The sequence below is a fragment of the Macrobrachium rosenbergii genome, chromosome 40 (genome assembly GCF_040412425.1).
Source record: "Macrobrachium rosenbergii isolate ZJJX-2024 chromosome 40, ASM4041242v1, whole genome shotgun sequence".
Taxonomy (NCBI): Eukaryota; Metazoa; Arthropoda; class Malacostraca; order Decapoda; family Palaemonidae; genus Macrobrachium; species Macrobrachium rosenbergii.
The window spans coordinates 13374765-13396195 of NC_089780.1; the positions used below are offsets into that span (position 1 = coordinate 13374765).

The 21431-nt window shown below is 38.4% G+C and overlaps 1 protein-coding gene across 4 annotated transcripts in view; it reads left to right on the forward strand.

Moving 5' to 3' along the window:
• The window catches only part of LOC136826140 (sodium-coupled monocarboxylate transporter 1-like), a 38051-nt gene extending 22684 nt beyond the window's left edge, over window positions 1–15367 (forward strand). For 2 of the 4 annotated variants that reach the window (XM_067083138.1, XM_067083137.1), the window contains exons 2-12: window positions 2663–2929; window positions 3975–4108; window positions 5342–5530; window positions 6544–6698; window positions 7224–7364; window positions 8024–8242; window positions 9130–9248; window positions 9495–9649; window positions 10565–10821; window positions 12773–12873; window positions 14342–15367. In XM_067083138.1, the coding sequence (XP_066939239.1) occupies window positions 2716–2929; window positions 3975–4108; window positions 5342–5530; window positions 6544–6698; window positions 7224–7364; window positions 8024–8242; window positions 9130–9248; window positions 9495–9649; window positions 10565–10821; window positions 12773–12873; window positions 14342–14547 (1890 nt within the window). In that variant the 5' untranslated portion in view covers window positions 2663–2715 and the 3' untranslated portion in view covers window positions 14548–15367. Of the gene's footprint in view, window positions 1–652; window positions 769–2267; window positions 2313–2662; window positions 2930–3974; window positions 4109–5341; window positions 5531–6543; window positions 6699–7223; window positions 7365–8023; window positions 8243–9129; window positions 9249–9494; window positions 9650–10564; window positions 10822–12772; window positions 12874–14341 lie in introns of those variants that run through there. The other 2 variants (XM_067083135.1, XM_067083134.1) reach the window with 2 other exon arrangements.
• Window positions 15368–21431: the final 6064 nt, after the last annotated feature.

Here is a 21431-nt window from a genome sequence, read left to right on the forward strand (position 1 = left end):
GTGTTCAGACATAGTACCACACTTTCCTTTGCGTTACCAATCCGCGCAGTAACTGAGAGTTGTGTATAAAGTCTGAATCTTGACACAACTCATGATGAAATAGCATGAATAAGGGTCAAGGACATATACAGTACCGACCGGAATATAATTGGAAGCTCTCTTTGCAAGATCATGAATGAGTTAGGTTCACAGTTGTTGCGGAGCTTCGTGAGACACGTCTTTGATTCTGGAAACGATTGACCTTCTTCTTCTTGTATATAAGTTAGCTTTATTGGGCACGAGAGAGTTGCAACTAAATCAACTTTGTATGCTAGTCGATAAGTAACAGAGAGAGAGAGAGAGAGAGAGAGAGAGAGAGAGAGAGAGAGAGAGAGAGTGAAACTCGCCACTCCTTCTCCCACTCGATTATGTATTCGATTACGTAAGTAATTTCATCTAACCTTCTCTCTGTTAAAAAAAAAATCTCTTTATCCAACTTATCTACGCTCTGCCATCTTTGTATCCAAGTATCACTTCTGACCTTCATCCTGCCTTGAAGCTACTGAGGTTTGTCATCTCTGAGCGAACGCCTCAATGAAGCATATCCACATATGTAGTACTAATGTCAAATTCCCTGAGTTACGGTGAAACATGACTGCATTTCCTTTGTTCAGGGTGTTCTGATACGGCGATGTCCATTGTTAATACGTTAAGTTAATCCCTTTTTGTTCTATTTCAGAAAAAAAAGTTTTGTGCAAGTGTGTCTGTGGCGGCTGGCAAGTTATCAAGGTAGGCGGTAGAGAAGTGATATCGAGTTTGTTTGTTCGACAAGTTGTGTAGGCTTATGCCTATCGCCTGCTCGGGGAAGAGACCTTTTGATTTTTTTATTAATTTACGTGCTTTTCATGAAAAAATGTAGAAAAGCACCTAATAGCTTACGATTACGCTGATATTTTTATTAGATTCATATCATCCGACATTTATTAATATTTCTAGTTTTGTCAATGTAAAGGGATTTGAGTCATTTCGAACCGGTGTGTGGATAGCTAGACTCAAACCGCTCTTTTGGTTAATTACCACTCCCTTGCACAGATTCCGATGAATTATTTTTATAGAATGACCGTAAATTTATCCCCATTTCGACTTACTAATCTGTTTAAAATAAAGAATCTCTTGAAATATAATTTACATACTACGACGAAAGCCTGTAGCAACAGGAAGGAAAAAATAACATAAATCTTTGCCAAATATTTGCAAATCAGCTAAGACTAAAATGATCACAGCGTAACATCTGACTTCCCTGCTCGCCTACATTTTATATTCATTCAACCAACGGCTAAACCTGACGCATACAAAACAATATATGCTTTCCTTTACTGTCTAAAGAGACACTTGCTGGGTTGGGTCTCTTGACATGCCACAGAACTGAATGATAATGAGACATCCAGTGCATTTAAAAGATCACTTTGCAAAACACTTCCCTTATCGGGTTAACCACAATCACTCTTCACATTTATTGAGAGAATTCTAAATAGATTGAAGTTGCCTTGTCGTATGTTGATACGGTTTAGTTTTAGATGAACAGCACTCGCCACTGGTACTGAATTGGTAGATAATGTTGATGCTGTATGTTTTTTCAGTGTTTCACTGTTTTTCAATATGAGAGATGCTGTTGGTTATTATTATTATTATTATTATTATTATTATTATTATTATTATTATTATTATTATCATCTTTGACACGGAATAATGATATCGTATATCTTATATTTCAATGACTGTTGCTTCATTGAATGAAGGTACCTCAAAGATTATTATAAAGCTATATTTCTTTCTGGTAGCGTTCAGTTTCTTTGCGCTAAACCCTTAATCTTTTTATCTCGACCAAATGTTTTTCGGGCTGTTCTTTTTTTAAATAATATTTTATAAATGTTTACGGGAATTAATATGAGTTCATAAACACTTCTAAATGTAATGAACACAATATGCGTGGTGAAAAAGAACTATTTGGCCAAATTTTTTCTAAATGGTAGCCTACTATTGGGAGCGGAAGAAATAAAATGTATAAGAGCAGACCTATCTACCATTCTATGATCAAACAACCTGAAAAAATAATAAGTAGAGAAAGCATGACATGGCTGAATTCGTCAGTAGTATAAGAGTACTCTGACGTGCATCTAGAAAAAAAAAAAATAATCCCTTTATATGCTAGCAGGCAACTAAGGTACAAGTCTCCTAGTTTAAAAGCCAGTAACGGTTGCTCAATGGCCTCTTTCTTCGCGCCTGGGCTGCGATCGAATGCTGAGTGCTGTTTCGAGAATTGGCTCTCCTCTGTAAGAAAATTTCAAGAAAACTAAAGTTAGCAGGTGTATTATGTGACTGTGATCTGCTATCTGCTTTCTCATTCATACCTGTAAAGAGCGACGTACATAGAATCAATGTGAGAACTGGAGAGAAGAGTTATACAGATAAATAAGCATGCCATAGTTACTATAACTTAGTAAACGAATGAACTGAGCTTTCAGTGAAAGCAGTAGCTCATTTGAATGTAAGTACTTTTAACGCAACATGATATATTTACCGTGAAAGATTAATGAAAACCCTTTCACCATAAATTACGATAACTTGCGATTTTTCCCACCAAGGAAAAATCACCTGACACCAGGAAAATATTTATTTTCAGATTAGACGAGACGTCTGAAGGCAGTCCTTTTCAGCACCTGATTCGAACCCAAGATGGAGACGATAGGATCGAAATCCTTAGGGATCGTAGACTGGATATGCTTCGCTTCACTGCTGGTGGTGTCGCTGGGGATCGGCGTCTACATCGCCGTCACAGGGCGAGGGAATCACTCTACTCAGGAGTACCTACTCGGCGGGAGACAGATGCCGGTGGCGCCTGTGGCCATCTCTCTTTTGGGAGGAGTCATTTCGGCCATATCTATCCTAGGTGAGCTGTCAGTTGGGTTAGGCTCTTATTTTTTATAATCGAGTGGTTTTTTATTTTCGTTTTAAAATTTTTATTCCTTTTTACAATAGTTACTGACACTGAAGCTTCCTAATGAGCTTGCTCTTGAGAAAGCATACATGTGACAGGAGGAGCAGAATTCGAGATATAAGGTAAAATTTCAATAATTTTAAATAAAAACAAGAATATCGATAAAATCATTACATCAATTAATAATTAATTAAAAATCATGTCCTTGAATATGAACTTTAGCAAGGGAACTGAAGCACACGACTAGGGAAGGCCGTAATGACTAGGGAGCCAAGCTAAAAATTTGAGCCGTATAAAACTAAACAACTGCTAACAGTAAAGGAAAACATCTCTTGAAGGGAGGAACGTCTAACATCCCGATCTAAGTTTAAGTATACAGCGCAAATTTCATAAAACCATGACTAAGAAAGAAGAAGAATCTTGGTTAAACTAGGCTACAGTAAGTAGAACTGTCTATAACTCTTAAAAATATTCCCATCTTTATCGTTTTGTAGTGCTCAATACCATCGTATCTTCTGCTCGCTAGAATACCGAGACATCTTGCATGTTCGTTCACCAATACTGGCCTCTATCTGTCTAGCGCCCTTTGGCTCGTCATCTACGCGTCTCCTAAACATGGCGGAAGCTCAATGGGACGCCGCGTTCAGTACTAGCCCCCTCGGGGATCAAAGATATCGTTTGTTAATATAATTTGTCGACCACACAATGTAGAAATAGGTGTATATAATACTTTGATCCTCGAGGGGCTAGCACTAAACACGGCGTCCCAAGGAGCTTCCGTCACGTTTAGTACGGGACGCCGTGTTTAGTACTAGCCAAAGTAGCCCCACATTTCTTTCACCATATTTTGGTAGAGTTCACTATCTCCGTCCCCTCTGTCATATTCATTTTCAGTTCCTTCGAAGTCGTTACTCCTTTTCCATGCCATTTCTTTATTGCCACTAGTCCTACGCCCAATCTTGCCAACCCTGTAAGTAGGATTTCCTCGTTCCCACAGGTCTAGCAACGGAGATGTACTTCTTTGGCACCCAGTTGGCTTTAAACTTGGTGGGATTCATCTTTGGAACTTTGGTTGTCCAGTACGTCATCTTGCCTATAATATATCCGCTGAAGATTGTCTCGCTCAACGAGGTATGTTAACATCTATGATTGATCATTTTAAGCCATATTCCCACGAGATGTGAATGAAAAAGTTTGGACGGAATGGAATACGAAATTTAGGCCTATGAGGTCATGCAGTGCCCGATTGGAAATTGAGAGTAAAAAGGGTTTAAAGGTGTAACAGAAGGGAAACCTCGCAGTTGCAGTGTGAGGATGGAAAGCAAGTTGGAAGAAAGAGAATATGAACGGAGGTACTGTAAAAGGAATGAAAGGGGTTATATGGATGCAACCACTATGGGAGCATATGCGATTCTGGCTTAAGTGTGTCTGGAGATTTTAAGAGAAAATCAAATTAGAAACCCCAAGAAAATATGATTGAGGAAGTGATGTCATCGTTTGAAATATTAGGATGATAACTGACGGTCAAGGACAAGTAGTGAGCCTGAAACTGGTTTGCGTAGGATCAATCCACTGATTATGTTTGTTTGTTGATGCTTAGATATTAACCAAAACATTAACGTTCTCTTTGCGCTTTTTTATTCTTTTTGAATTAGAGGATGAGTATTTTTAGAAAATAATGAGTAAATCTTACCACAGTTACTCTTCAGTTAAATGGTTTCTCCGTTGATAAGGAGTAATTGTGATGAGATCTGGTTATTATTTTTTTAAAAATATTCCTTCTCTAATTCACAAAGTATAAAGAGCACAAAGAGAAAACTCATGTTTTAGTTATTGTTTTGGCATGGTTTATTATTATTATTATTATTATTATTATTATTATTATTATTATTATTATTATTATTATTATTATTATTATTATTCAGAAGCTAAACTCCAACTCATATGGACCAAACCTACAGGGGCCATTGACTTGAAATTCAAACTCCCAAAGAATGTGGTCTTCGTGTGAAAGAAGTTACAGCATATAATATGAAATACAGAAATATGATATCTATTATCAGAAAGAAAATAAAAGATAAATTAATAAAACAGCAGATAAAAATATAAATAAAGGAGTAAAATACAATGTGAACTGTTTTAGGCTAGCAGTGCATTGCAACTTTGCTTGAACCCTTGAGGTTCTAATTGCACATCCTTAGGGACACCGCTTCCACAATTGATTCTATAGTGTATAACGTACTCTCTCTCTCTCTCTCTCTCTCTCTCTCTCTCTCTCTCTCTCTCTCTCTCTCTCTCTCTCTCTCTCTGATTCCATACTCTCTCTCTCTCTCTCTCTCTCTCTCTCTCTCTCTCTCTCTCCAGTACATAGTGATGAGATTCGGGTCGAACACCTTGCGTAAGCTGGCCACCATCGTGTCGCTAATCTGCAGCTTCATATACATGGGCATGTGTCTCTATGCCCCGTCGCTTACCCTGTCAACGGTGACGAGCCTGCCGACGTGGGCGTCCATAACTGTCATGGGCGTCATCTGCACGTTCTACATCACGCTCGTAAGTCTACGGGGAGCTTCGTCAAACCGGGAGGTTTGATTGTAACTTGTTCTTGTTGACTCTAGACTAAGTTTTACGTTTTTGCCCTCACGGACTCTTGCTTAGTGGGCAGCCAGCATAGATAGAATTCTGTGTGTTTCTCACCTCTGTTTCGATTTCATAACTGGAGTTCTGCAGCAGAACAGAACACTCGTATAATTCGGTTAGTTTCATGAGTGTATGAACAAGCTGGCGTGCTCCCTAGCCTTGAGAAGGGAGACATTTCTTACTTAAATTTAATGACATTATTCTATTTGAATAGTTGAGTTTTTATTATTATTATTATTATTATTATTATTATTATTATTATTATTATTATTATTATTATTATTATTATTATTATTATTATTAGTCAGTAGATGAAACCTATTCATATGAAACAAGCCCACAGGGGCCATTGACTTGAAATTCAAGCTTTCAAAGAATATGATGTTCATTAAAAAAGAAATAACAGAAAGAAGAGATCACTAATTAAAAAAGAAGAGATAAATTGGCAAATTAATAGATAAATTGATAAAAATTTAACCAACATTAAAATAAGTCAGTACTGGCTCTCGCTCCTAGGGCACCCCGTAACAGATTCATTAAGTTAATGTTCACCGATCTGTTAGGCCAATATTATTGGTTGTGGGGAGACTCTACGGGGTAGCCTACCCGAGTTTCACTTCCATAGCGTTGCTCTCGTTCAAATAACAGTTTTAGATAAGTTTTCCAGTAAAAAGAAAAAAGTGATTAAGAATCGTAGAATGAAATAAAGAGGCTTATATACTGCCACGCAAGGTTTTAAACTAAGAACAGTAGAAAGCGCCAATCCACGCCATAACCATTACGTCACTTCCTGTTGCTCTCGTTCCAATAATATTTTGGGATACGTTTCCCAGTAAAAAAAAAAAACCGGAATCAAGGAATGAAATAAGGAACCTTGTATATTTCCATGCAAGGATTTAAACGTCGTTTCATCTCATACTTTCCAGGGAGGAGTCAAAGCCGTCGTGTACACGGATGTCGTGCAGACGATCCTCATGTTAGGAGGAGTCCTCGTCGTTGTCATCATCTGCTGCATAGACCTAGGGGGCGTCGGCAATATTTTCCGCTTGGCAAATGAAGGAGGCAGACTGGAGTTCTTCAAGTAATTACAAAGTTTATTCAAGTTATATATATATATATATATATATATATATATATATATATATAGATAGATAGATAGATAGATAGATAGATAGATGGATACATAAAGACAAAATCCACGAAGGAAAGGGAAACAGTGGAGTACTGCAAGGCCTTTAGGCCTTTCGACTTCTTGTCCTTGGCAGTCGAAAGGCCTCGCCGCAGCACTCCGCACGGGACCGAGAGAGTATCAGTGTGTGGGAAGAATATACAACTGATATGTACCTAGGGGGGGAGAAAAGAATTAGAACGGGTTCTAATCTTTTGGGAGAGATTAGAAAATATTGGTCTACTTGAAGATGTGCTCTGAGTCGCCGTATGGTACATGAGAACGTTGGATAATAATATAAAGAAAATTGCTTCTATAGGAGGCCTATAACATTCATACACCCAGAGACAAGATACGTATCCATAACATGAAGATACCATTAATAGTGCCGATGAAGTAGTATCAACAAACTTCAGAAACCTTTCCGTTTTCTTTCAGCTTCGACCCCAATCCACTGGTTCGCCACACGTTCTGGTCAGTGCAGATTCAAGGCTTCTTCTCGATGCTGTCGTGGGTAGGCTGCAACCAGTCTTGCTATCAGAGATTTGCCTCTGTCTCCAGTTTGACTTTATCCAAGAGGTATCTACACAGTGCATCTTGTTGTAATGATTCTCATTTTTAAGAAGATGGGCCAGTGAGTTGCTAGGCCTATGTACTAGGATTCAAATAGGCGTGTCTTTGTATCAGTATGATTCCCAGAGCTGATATCTTTGCAATATATTACGATGACGGAACATCCATTTACTATTGATTGGTGTCATCCAAAAACAGGTCGATGTTTTATTAGAGTAATTTCAAATATGTTTTTAATGTGAAACGTTTTGAAATTGGCAACAGTGGCATTTTATTCACTTAATGTGTATTATCAAGAATTAACGTGTGCATTAAAGTTTTTTTAATATATACGCAAAAGTCAACTTGCAGGAGCATAAAAGGTTATGACCACAAGTAACTTCAGAGGGAAAGATAGCATTGACATTATTCCTCCATTTCATATTGTACATTTTTTTATCTGAATCCTCCTTAAATTATCAGTCTTCGTCACTCATATAAATTAATTTTTCCAAAAACCAAATCTATTATTTTTGTTGGATGCAGTAAAAAAAAATATGTCGATTTTAAAAGTAAATATTCCTACGTTTATATAGAGTTCATAATCATACCATCATACCACTTATTGCATCCCACTCTAACGGACTAAACCAAACTAACATGCCAGCACTAATCTGATTCTCCAGGCTGTGTACCATCTTCATAGTAGGCCTATACGTTCTGTGGCTCACCTTCTACTTCTCCGGCATTGTAGCCTACGCCACCTACAAGGACTGTGACCCCCTCACCTCCGGAAGGATCGAGAAGCCAGATCAAATTCTGCCGTTCCTGGTGTTGGACAAGTTGTCGCATCTGACAGGCATGGCTGGGATCTTTGTCGCCGCTGTGTATGGAGGTGTGCTAAGGTAACACACGTCTCAGTGGCGTTAGTACTAAAGATGTTTTAGAATTGATAGACTAGAACAGAATATAAAAGGCAGTAGCCAAGCGGACCTATGGGGTCATTCAGCCTGAAAGGGAAATTAACAGTAAAAAGGTTTGAAAGGTGTAACAGGAGGAAACCCTCGCAGTTGCACTGTTTAACAATTATTAGGAGAGGGTGGGGAGTCAAATGGAAGAAAGAATGAGAGCGGAGGTACAGTAAAGGGAATGAAAGGGGTTGCAGCTAGGGGCCGAAGAGAAGCTGCAAAGAATCTCGATAGTCAATCGTAGGAACCTAAAATGGCTTAGGCCGAAATGACAGGGAATTAGCATCTCAAGTTCTTGAAGAGATGAGGGTATTAGACTACCTTTCCATTCAAGCTATTATATGATTAATTGACTGGGTTCTGTACGCTGGCGATACTCAACGTCTACGCTCTGAACATGCAATGATATTGCTCCTACTCTTAACCAAATAATTTCTTTTAAATTATACATTACTGACTTCGCCACGAAGGCATTAAACTAACGAATCCATAGTATGATTTAGAATCTACAAAAATCTACAAGGGATATTGAGGACTAAAGAGTGGGTAATTAAAACCACAGCATTGATTTACGGAAAAGAAAGCGGGATAAGTTTTTTCTAAATTTTTTTATGACCACGTACCGTACCATTTAAACCCTTTGTCCCCAGTTCGCAACTTTTAGCTCTTTTCCGTTATATCTCACACATCGAAATGCTAAATTCCAGTATGGTATAGCTGAAAGATAGTGTAAGTATTGTTAATGTCATAGATAAAATCTTTAATATTATTTGTTTCTCTAATGTTACAACTTTCACAATTTAATATTCTTGCATTCGTTTCAGTTCACTCTCCTCTACGGGGAACTCCGTGGCTTGCATCTTATGGCAAGACCTACTAAGCGATTTGAAGATGTTCAAGGATATTTCGGACGCATCAGCTACGAAAGTCATTAAGTTAATCTGTAAGCTCAAAATACTTTTTAGTGGACATTTAACATACATCCGTTCACGGATAATGTATTGAATTGTTCGAACAACTTTCCAGATTAACAGGCTTAGAAGTAACAATTATGACAGTTTTATGACTTAGAGTAATCCATTCGCCGTTAAACAATATAATGGCGTGTGAAGTTACACATTATTCACAGCGGCTGATTGATAAGACAATATATTCCCAGATTTGCCATTCCTTTTCCTTATCTTTCTAGCTGCTACAGCCGGCGTCATTGGCATAGGCCTAGGACTGGCCGCCGGCAAACTGGGAGACATATTTCAAGTCTCGGTGAGCATCAGCAGCACTTTTGCAGGGTCCCTGGTCGGGATCTTCATAGCTGGAGTTTGTGCTCCTTGGATGAATAAGAAGGTCAGCATAAAGTCCGTGACGTTAGTTTAATTTTTAGTTTCTTCTCTAATTTGGTTCATCAGATTTCATTTCAATGGAAAGAGAGATGGAGGTTTGGAGATGTCATTGTGGCTTGTACCATAAGACTGAGTTCAGGTAACAAGAGCCCAGCTATTACCAAAATCTAAGCAAGGAAGAATTATTGAAAGGAATTCCTGGTAATGTGACCAAACCCTTAACAAATTCACATAATTTTCTGGGGACCTTTTAACAGTCAGTGACTTGACATAAGTTCACTTACATATTAACCTTACCTTAATTCCAACCAGAAACATCCAAAATAGCTTGTCGGAAACATTTTTATGAATGCCTGAATTAATGATCAAAGTCTATGTTATCATTATTATTATTAATTTAAGGTTAGTTAGATTCAAATCAACTAGTAGGACTAGTGGAAAATTACCCTATCCAGATATGAGATTGAGAATAACTCAGGTCTAACTGTTCTTTCTTATGACAGAGGGTGTTCGTTGAAAAATGAGTGTAGGACCTAGCGATAAAAATAAAGCGTTCTTGACTTTTTTTCATTTTATGTTGTCTTCAGTTAATATATGTTTATCTTATCTTGACAATATAAACTTCAATTTGTTCAGTACAGTATATTGTTGTGGTAATTACCAAGTACATCCATCTCAATCAAGCCGGAATCTTTTTCATACATCAATATTTTAGGCTTAACGCCAGAGCACTACAAAGGCGTGCAGGCGTACGAGTATAATATGATTGAAGAAGTTAAGAATGTTATGTAGATACTTATGATAAAAAATAATGCGAAGTTTATTAACAGCTTATTGTTAAGAAGAAACAAATCTACTCCATTAACCGTTGCACGAACAAGACCTCACATTTTCCCACTTTTTTTTTTCTTTTTATCAGGGCGCGTACGTAGGTCTCCTCGCCAGTCTGTCGTTCAACTTATGGCTGGTGATAGGAAAATTCATGAAAGGTCTCGGGTCTCCGGAGAAATTACCTCTTTCTGTCGATGGATGTCCCGAGAACCTCCTTCACCTCGCGAATACGACCTTGGGTTCCTTCGGGAATCACACTGCCGCCGGGATTTCGATCAACTCAATCACCGGGGACGATGCAATCACCGATTTCAATACCGCAACGTTTCCAGAGGAGGAGCCCGAGTGAGTATATTAGACCGACAGATGGTGCTGAGAGCCTCTCTCCCCAGCTTCTTCTTCTCTACGTTTTTCTTCCTTGGGTTTTTGTCATGCTCATCCAAAACGTTTTATTTTTTGCCTAAATTAGTAAATAAAATAAAAACCTCTTATAGCTCGCTTCCAGATAAAACACTGCGCTTTTCTCTGGTCTCTCTGCTGCTTCAAATATTTTTTCCAATATGCGGGGCCGATCGTTAGAAAAATTCACGCGTCGAGCGCGTAGTCGTTGAAGCATAGTATTGTCTACCCGTGGGTGATGTATAAACACAGTACATTTCAAGTTTCTCTCTCTCTCTCTCTCTCTCTCTCTCTCTCTCTCTCTCTCTCTCTCTCTCTCTCTCTCTCCAGTGTACGGACGCATATGCATATACATGAACAGAGTAGGACTAAAAGTGGTTGGGTCTAGATTTGCAGTTTTGTCAGACAATATTATGTTGAACATTAAATAGTTTTGTAATTCTTTTACATTTTATCCGTTCTATTCTTGGGAAACTTACAGAAATATATTATCATGAAGTGTATTATCAGACCAACGGCCAAAGAGACTTGTGTACTGAACGCTTTTATTCTGAAAAGAACAAGGTTATAGACAAACCACGATCATGCATTGTATAATGCTCAAAATAAAACAGAAATGAATGGAGCAGCAAAAGCTGGTGGGAGCAGTAATCCGGTTCTCTGAATGATATCTTTTTTGGGAACGCTTTTGGTAAAAAGAACAGTATTCAAAGGAATTTCTTCGAATTCTTGCAGTTACAGTATATGAGAAGTATGTGGCTTCACTTGTTTAAAAAGGTATACCGTTCTTTGAAGGAAGTATTCTCAAATGATCATTGTGTAAAACCAGGTTACTGAACGATGTAATTAACACATGCACAAGAAGATTAAGAGAGAGAGAGAGAGAGAGAGAGAGAGAGAGAGAGAGAGAGAGAGAGAGAGAGAGAGAGAACTGCAATCTCTAGACTTCCACTGAATGCCTGACACTGATCTGTGTAGGAGGGATTGGATGCTACCATTTCAGTTCTGCTCGCATCCAGAAATCTTGTCTCTGACTTTCATTAATGTTTACCTTAAAAATGTTAATGATTTAAGAGAGAATATTGTTGGGTTGAGAAGCAACTTTTCTGTTACAGTTGCTGAAGGTTCCAAAGGCGCCCGCAGCATATTTTCCAAGGGGGGCGGGGGCCAAATCTTAATACATACATATAAAGTTTCCGGTATCAAGCAGACAAACACTTTTGACCCTGTGAACTGGCAGGTTAACTCCAAAAACAGTATCAGCGTCTGCATTTCTTTAATAAATAAAGCAATTATATACACACACATATACATATTATTTCCAGGATTTGGGGGAAGTGACCCCCCTCACCCCTACGTGCGGGCGCCCATATAAGGTTCTGAAAAAGAAAAAATATATATATATATATTTTTAATATGATTAGAAGCTTTTCATTACAATATCTAAATTGGCCTCAACTTATTAAATTTTTGACAAAAATATTAATCTTATCGACGGTATTTTGAGCTGAAAGGAATCATTTTCAACTCAATGCCTTACGTTTCTTTGGAAAGAACGATTAATGTCAGAGGAACAAAACGTTTCTGGGCTTTGCAGGGAATTTACTGCCTTCACCACTCGATGATTTTAACATTTAGTAAGCTATTCAACTTTCTAGAGCAGTTTTAGGCTGTGCAAAAGAGGTTTTACGTTTCGTAAGTAATCTTTTGCTAGCAAAGATGATGAGAACGCTACCCTTGACATTTGAGTATAAGCAGCGTGCCTTATAAGATCTTGCATTGAAGAAAAGCAACACTTCATCTTGATTAATGATTCTCGTAAGCTTCCCTTGGAGTTTTTTTTTCTTTTATCCTTTGATCTTCCGTTATCACATTCTCCCTTTCTCTTCCTTCACAGGAAAATGGCCAAAGATATCTACAACCTCAGTTACTGCTATACAGGTTTCCTCGGCATCTCCCTAAACCTCCTGTTTGGTACTATCGTCTCCGTCCTGACAGGTAAGGACTGATCTCTTAGGCGTCACTCAACGTTCTTTGCGGCGTCCCTCCGGCCCCTACCTGCAACCCATTCCATTTCTTTTTACTGCACCTCCGTTCTTATTATTCTCTTTCTTCCATCTTACTTTCCCCAACCCTCCCCTAACAATTGCTTCATAGAGCAACTGCGAGGTTTTCCTCCCGTTACACCTCTGAAACTCTTTTACTCTCAATTTCCCCTTCAGCGCTGAATGACCTCGTAGGTCCCACCCCTTGTCCTTTGGCCCAAATTTTATATTCCATTCCAAGAACAGAACTCATTAATCATTAATTTTTTTCTATGCCTGGCTTTTATTTCCTTTTTCATATTTACCTAGATTCTTGGAGAATATGAAGAAGAAATAAAAGATCTTCATTTATTTTTTATCTGTTTATATGTTTGGCTATTTTTTCCTCTTCACATTTAGTCTAGCATCTTGGAAGATAAATGCCATTAACTTCCTGATCAAAATATCTGATAATCAGTGTATCTGTTGCAAGACAAATAATCTGTTCTCATTCATGCAACTTTTTTTTTAAGCATTTAAGCTCGTACGTTCTCTCATTCGCCTATATTTAAATATATATAAGTGATTTCTCATTCCCTGCCTTTGAAAGTAATCGTTTTGAATTATTCATGCAAAACGATACCAATATTTTCTAAACACACAACACATACAAATGCACATATGTATTTATATATATTTATATATACAGTATAATTGTAGATAGATAGATTGATACACACTACATACATATATATATATATATATATATATACTATATATACATTTATATATATATATATATATACAGTATATTACATATATGTATATATATATACATATATGATGTAATTCTTGCATTCATACACCCAAAAATTGCTCTGCCCGTGGATTTTTAGGTCCAACATTTTTACTTATTTCTTAATTGTCTTTAATTGCTGCTCTTCCTTCCTACATATTTTTTTTTTAAATTCTTGATATATGAACTTTAATTTCTTGATATATGGCTTTTAAGTTCTACAGTATCTCTAGAATTTCATCTTATAAGGTTTCTCTTTCTAGGGAGACTTCTCTTACATGTGAACTGTTAATCTCTCTTATCTAATAGCAAGAATTAACGATAAACATAAAAATGGACATCAGATCTAACCTTTTTTTCATTACAGGCCACTATTTAGCCTTTTACTTGACCACCATTCTCTATTCCTTTCCCCAGTCTTTGCTGTTCGACCTTCTAACTATTACTTCAAGGTGCAACTGTGTATAGTCTTCTCCTGGTTCCAGTTTTAGATATTTGTACTTCCTCTTTATTTTAAGATCTCTCCTAGCCGTTCAGCCACTCCAGCTGCTCCCTCTGTTCACTGTCACAAGCGCCGAATGGCCGAAAGTGCTCCAGCACATTTCCTTGTAGCCGTAAATCTCATAAATCCTTATCATCATTACAGGCCCAGTCTCCCCGAAGGACGTGGAACCCAAACTGGTAAGTCCCAGATGCTTGTATCTGTACAGAAGGATCTGGGAGGTCCTGAAACCCAACGACGGGCTGACGTTCAGTAAGGATGATTATCAACTGGACAAGTCGACTGTCATGCCCATGCTAATCGTCGACGTACCGAAAAGTACCGGCAAAAGTAATGACAAACCTGAATGACCGAATCTGAGGTCCGCTCGTTTACTTTCAACTCGCAACTGTGTTCGCGTGTACCTAGGTCTAGGCCTAGGCGTGCACTGTACCCCCTTGGAGCAGGTTTTTTTGTTGCCGTAAAGATGCTACTGGGTCTACAAAATGTTTCTCTACTTGAAGTAGATGTGACGAGGCCAATTTTTACCTGTAAAATTAAGACGAAGAGTTATGGTAACAAATGAGCAAAGATAAAACAAAATAAGTAATAGCCGAAGAAATGTGTCAAGAATGCATTTTCTTCCTATGTATCTCAGTTATGAATGTTCGGACGCGATTTGAAATTAAACTGTGAAAGCTGCAGGCTGTACCTGCAACGGCGACGAATCATAAGCGAGAAATGTAAAAGAGGTTAAGAATTTTGTACCGGATTTATGGTTCACATTATCGTCCTTGCTGTTGTCATAATATTAACTCAGTTTGTACAGTAATACCTCTTTTCTCTTTGATCAGCCCCTGGTGCAGTGTGGTTTTATTTCTTTACACAAGCGCAATGTTATACACACACACACACACACACACACACACGCACACACACACACACACACACACACACACACATATATATATATATATATATATATATATATATATATATATATATATATATATATATATATCATTAAGTTGTTTCCTCCGAGACAGGATGGTTTCAAAGGAAGCAACGGACAATGTCACAACTGAACTGCTGAATCGCGGATGAACCTCCTGTGCATAAAGTTCCGTAGCACTGTACTGTGTGGCTGCAGCAATCACCCACGTAGAAGCCTTGGCAATGCTGAGTCAAACCTACTCACAGTGTGTCATTCACCTTCAACGTGCTTGCATTTTATACCTTTCTGGATGTTGAGGTCTCTCCTTTCCAGTGTTTCATGTGTTTCATTCCTTTTTGGGTCTTCCTCTACTGATTCTTCTGATCACTTCCGAGTTCTGTACTCTTTTTATCCCATCCTATCATCCTTCATTCTTTCCTAATGACCCGATTATCTCAAAACTCTGATCCAGCTTTTCATGTGCGATAACCATCTTACCCTTCCCACACTCCTCTTATGCTACAAATACTACGTAAACTATGATAACTATCCATCTCAAAAGTTTCCACCTTTGTGTCATTGTCACGTTAAGTGATGGTTTTGCGGGAACTGCTGGTTCCCCGCTCGTTCCCTTTTGTGGATTGCTGCCTCCTTACCTTCAAGTTTTTTTTGTTTTGATGTTCTCGTCGGTGAGCTGCCGTTTTTCTTTCGTCAGTCGGGTCTGGTAGGGCAGCGAGGTTGGCAGCAGCAGCAGGCAGTTTTTGGAGTCGACGTTGGTCGAGTTTTTTGAGCAGCAAATTGGAGCACGCCTCCAGTGGAGCACGTCGTAGAGGTGGAGTGTGACCATGACCACGAGCTGCTCATCTTTGATGACAGCGTGAGGCTGTCCTGACGTCTCCATCGGGGTTTTCTGGTTGATGGGTTTTTGTCCCTGTTGCACAGCTGAGGGCTGTCTTGGTGCCCCGATGGAGAACGTATGTTTGGTTTTTTTTTCTGCCTGCTGTTGTTTAATTTTGCCTTTTTTTTAGCTACTTTTTGTTTATAAAGTTAATTGTTTATTTAACTTGATTTTGTTTAGTGCTGCCTTTTGGCTTTTTTTTGTACTTATGTTTTTTATCTTTTGCCAGACCTGACTCACTTGTAAATATTATAAATAAATTAATATTAAGCTCATTTTATTGTTTTTGTTGTTTTCCCCTCCTTTGTTTGTTGCATCTGCCGTCAGTCATGACAGCCCCGTCCTGAGTATATTAAAGAACCTGCATAACGACCCACTGGTCGTTACAATGGCGACCGTGACAGGATGGCTCTGTTTTGGCTGGCTGGGGGTTGTTACGGCATTGAGGATCATGAGTGTAAAAAAAAATAATTTTTTTTTCTTTTAGGTGGGAGGTGTCGTTAAGTGATGGTTTTGCGGAACTGCTGGTTCCCCGCTCGTTCCCTTTTGTGGATTGCCTCCTTACCTTCAAGTTTTTTTGTTTTGATGTTCTCATCGGTGAGCTGCCGTTTTCTTTTCGTCAGTCGGGTAGGTAGCGGCAGGCAGCAGCAGCAGGCAGTTTTTTTGGAGTCGACGTTGGTCGAGTTTTTGAGCAGCAAATTGGAGCACGCCTACGAAGTGGAGCACGTCGTAGAGGTGGAGTGTGACCATGAGTAGTCGTGTGACCACGAGCTGCTCATCTTTGATGACAGCGTGAGGCTGTCCTGACGTCTCCATCGGGGTTTTCTGGTTGATGGGTTTTTGTCCCTGTTGCACAGCTGAGGGCTGTCTTGGTGCCCCGATGGAGAACGTATGTTTGGTTTTTTTTTTCTGCCTGCTGTTGTTTAATTTTGCCTTTTTTTTAGCTACTTTTTGTTTATAAAGTTAATTGTTTATTTAACTTGATTTTGTTTAGTGCTGCCTTTTGGCTTTTTTTTTTGTATTTATGGTTTTTATCTTTTTGCCAGACCTGACTCACTTGTAAATATTATAAATAAATTAATATTAAGCTCATTTTATTGTTTTTGTTGTTTTCCCCTCCTTTGTTTGTTGCATCTGCCGTCAGTCATGACAGCCCCGTCCTGAGTATATTAAAGAACCTGCATATCGTTAAAAAAACCCATTTGGTCATCAAAGCGTCTAAAATATCTCAGGTCTAAATACATGCAGTTTTTTCCAAGGGAAAAGGCAACATTATTTGAATAAGAATGTTGCCATGAAGACATTAGAACAGAGGATGGTTCACATGTTGCTAAGAGATCCCTCCACAAACAGTCGCGGGCACACTGCACTGTTCGGGTGAGGTGAACAGCTTTTCAACTTGATACAGTTTTACTTTACACCCTTGCTCTTTCAAACTGTTTATTACATTATTGAAATATTGTCAATAAATTTCTTCTGTACTTTTAACCCTCTCCCTTTCAAGGAAACTTTAGGGCTATATTCATTCTTCTTCTTGCGGATTTGATTATAAATGTCCGTTGATTCATGAGTCAACCAACACTAGACTGGTTGCACTTCGCTGATCAACAACGAGACACTGTCTGCTCTTGGTGTCATTTCAGTAAATGATGTGGAGATTTAATAAAAACCCATATTGATAAATAGATGGAAAGAAGTTAAAGAAAGGAGAGAGAATGTTTTCTTGAAAATAAGCTGGGAAATATAACTACATAGAAAATTGTTAATGATAGACAAAGAAAAATGGTATCAGCGAGTGAGCAATATTAGCTTCTGCAAATAGGAGAATGAACAAAAGGAAGAGTTTGATATATGCAAAAATTGTACAGAGATCGAGCAAAGATAACTTTTTATAAACAAAAGAAAAACTGAAATTATGCGACTCCAGTATCGAAAAACTGAAATGAAATGGGCTGCCGTCATTGACAAATACACAGAGCTTGATCATTTTATCTAAAAGCTCTGGTTTGATTATTATGCACATAAAAATAAATATTTATTACATTTTTCTCCCTACGTTTAAAAAATATATTTAAGACTTCCTAATTTCAAGTCAATCTAACCATTATAAAAAATACATATACAATTTTGCTGATTAGAAAAATAGTGTCACCAACCCCTATAGTGCTAGGCGCTATAAATTTATAATTGGAAGTTATAGGTACATACTGTGCTACAAGAAGACAACGTACTTGCAATTGTGACTTATGGTAATAAACACTAATTTTCAGGATTTAATTGATCAAAGTTACGATAATTCTAAGGTGAAACACTGAGTTGTGTGTTCTCAAAGAAGGTTAAGCTAAAGGTCTGTGATTACACACAGACACTCAGATTTCTGAAGTCCTAAAGAGAAATTAAATACGAGGATGACATTAAAAATCTTATGAATGAAAAAAAAAAAAAAAAAGGGAAGTCACTCTCACATAAAAGAAGAAATAATAAAAGAAAATCCATTTTAAGTCATGGAACTCTGCACTAGAGCTTACAGGAATCATGCTCGAAACTGTGACAGTGAAATGAGACCTCAGGAGCTCTGACCTGCAGATCCTTGGCATAACACTTTTTGGACCTGGTACCAGTCCTGATGTGACTTGTAACAATGGTGCGGATGTATTTCCTAACTTTTATCCCAGTGAGACAGGTAGCATTCAGTTAAATCTTTAAATAACGGCCTCGTTGTCTTCCATGACTCGATACACTAGGCCTACTTAGTCCAGGGCTGTTACTGTGAAGACTCCTGTTCAAACAGAAGGTAAGCTCAAAATGGTCTTGATAGTCTTGTGGTATTTTGATAACAATACACTCACATGCAAATAGCCTACGAATTAGGCTGTTAGACAATTGATGACTGTCCCAGTGGCAGGCCTAGCGTATTTTTTTTTTTAATAGGCCTAATGGCGGTTAACAATGGTTGAGCTATTTGAGCACCTCTGAGGCGCAGATTCTCTCTCTCTCTCTCTCTCTCTCTCTCTCTCTCTCTCTCTCTCTCTCTCTCTCTCTCTCTCTTCGTAGTTTTGCTGTTGGTGTTGAAAGAATAAAGGGAATAGGCTACTATTTTAAATTATTCTCACAACGGGATATTCATTTCCATTGGAAATAGTCCATCACATTGCTTGCAGTATATAGGCTAGTAGGCCTAGTGATTGCGGGGTGGGGGTGGGGGCAGCATGGCAGGGAAGCACCAGCAGGAAGCCCGGGTCACTGGGTTCGGGCAGGGGTTAATATATGACAAATTTTTTTTTTTGCCAAAAGATGTCCACCTTATAATTTTCTATTTTACTAATTGCTTTTCTTGTGTCTTCGTGCGTTTTTTTACCTTTTTTGGTAATTTTACAGATTACTTGCACACAAAAACTTTTTTTATGCAATGCACGATGTTTTATTTGGTTTGGCCCTCATCCACCTAAGTCAGGATAGGTTAGGTGTGTGGATGATTAGGTTAGGATTCATCCATGTTTGAACATGTCTTTGGTGTGCTTTTAAGCATTCCTTGAGCCATAAAATAAAACTTACACAACTTCTGTGCTTTTACCGTGGCCCAGGAGGAAACTGGTGTTTTTAGGTGGTGGGAGGAATGGTCGTAAGTGCATAAAACTCAAGATAGCCAGGCAGAAACATATATAGTTTTGTGTATAGCCTGTGATAATTATGAAATAAATAACAAAATTACAATGATGTACCAAAAATACTGTAATGATAAGGATACAGCCTAACCTAACCTAACCTAGGGTACGTAGTTGTACCCTGCAAACTATAAAATACCAGGGCGTATCAAGATCTAACCTAACCTACAGGGCCAGGCCCTAGCTGACCTGGGTACAAAGACCTTCCAAGTTCATGTGATTCATAACATGATCACTACTGTTAGGGCATAACATAGAGTGACTTTTTTCAAATTTTGATAATGTAGTGACTTACTCTAGCTAATTCTAGCCCACCCCAAACTCAAAGCCTAAATTTGGCAAGCTTATGCAAGCATACACATAGTCAGTGGAATGTACTGAATTTGCATGGAAGCAAGAACAGTATATACAGCACTGCAATGTAAAGTAGATGTGTAATAAACGCAATATTGACACAATACTCCCAAAAAATAGGGCATATTATCATGTGAATTGTTCCATTAAGACCTTTGTCATATTAGGCATCCCAGTAAAAGCACAATATCCAGAATTACCACAAAAAATAATTAGCCATGCACTACTGTAGCCTGCAAGGTATTTCATTTTTCAACAAACTGATTTCTGTGTATAATATCCTGGGCCAGAGATAAGAGTAGTATTTGTAGAATAACTCCCCTCAGCTGTGTATTGTGTAGACATCAATAAAGACTATACAGTACAGTAATGTGTATATTCTTACAGCCAGTACCTACAATGGTATGTAGCCCACATTGCATAAGTACCTATAAACTACTGAACTGTACTAATGTGACTTTCTCTAAGTTTCCAAGAGACTAAAACCAGAATGATTGTACATTTGTCACTCACTTATTCGTATGTGTCCCTGTATCATAAGCTAGGAACGTATGTTTTGACAACAAATTGGACATTGTGATGTGCTTATTTTGGGCAGTTGGCTAGTGTTATTGAACAGGCATTACAGCACCTCATTATCTGCCCCTTACCCTGTGTCAGAAGTTTAAAGTGTTAGAGATGGAAAAGGTGTGATGCCACCAGGAGTAGCTTGAAGGTCGAAAGAAATATCTGATTACTCAAATGAACATGGATGAAGGGGAGAACGACCATGGCTATGATGTAGTCTTTTCCAAGCAGTAGATGGAGCTTCTTGAATAGTCTGGTGGTGATTGAATTTGGTGATAAGTGAGGGCGTTGGGGAAGGAGGGCAGAAGTAATCCTTGAGCCTACTCTGACATTGGGATTGCTGCTTATGAATTTCGATGTTGGTTCTTGCCATACAAAGTTAGCCAAGGCACTCACCAACCATTTATAAAACTTGATAAGGAACTTGTGTGGTTGATGAGTATTGGTGTCAGCCTTGTTGTCAGTTTTGTCATCATATCATCAGCATCCTGGATAGCAATCTACAGTGCCAACAGTGGTGATCCCCTTGCTGAGCATGGGCTGATAACTTAGGTTTACTACATTTTCATCCACCCACATATTTATGTTATCCTCATAAATTGTCTCACTGACCTTCCTTAAGCATTATTGGAAGTTTTTAACCTCAAATCTTGTAAATCCGACAACAGCCTCCTAGGCAATGTACAGCCTTTGCCAACCATGCTTCAAGGTAAGATCAGAAGCTTCTTTCCAAGCAAGAGCCTAGTTGTTGATTGCTAACTTGAGGTAGCAGTTTTTCAGAGGGATTAGTATTTCAGATGCTGGTCCATTGTATTAGGAGGCAAGAATAAAGACAGC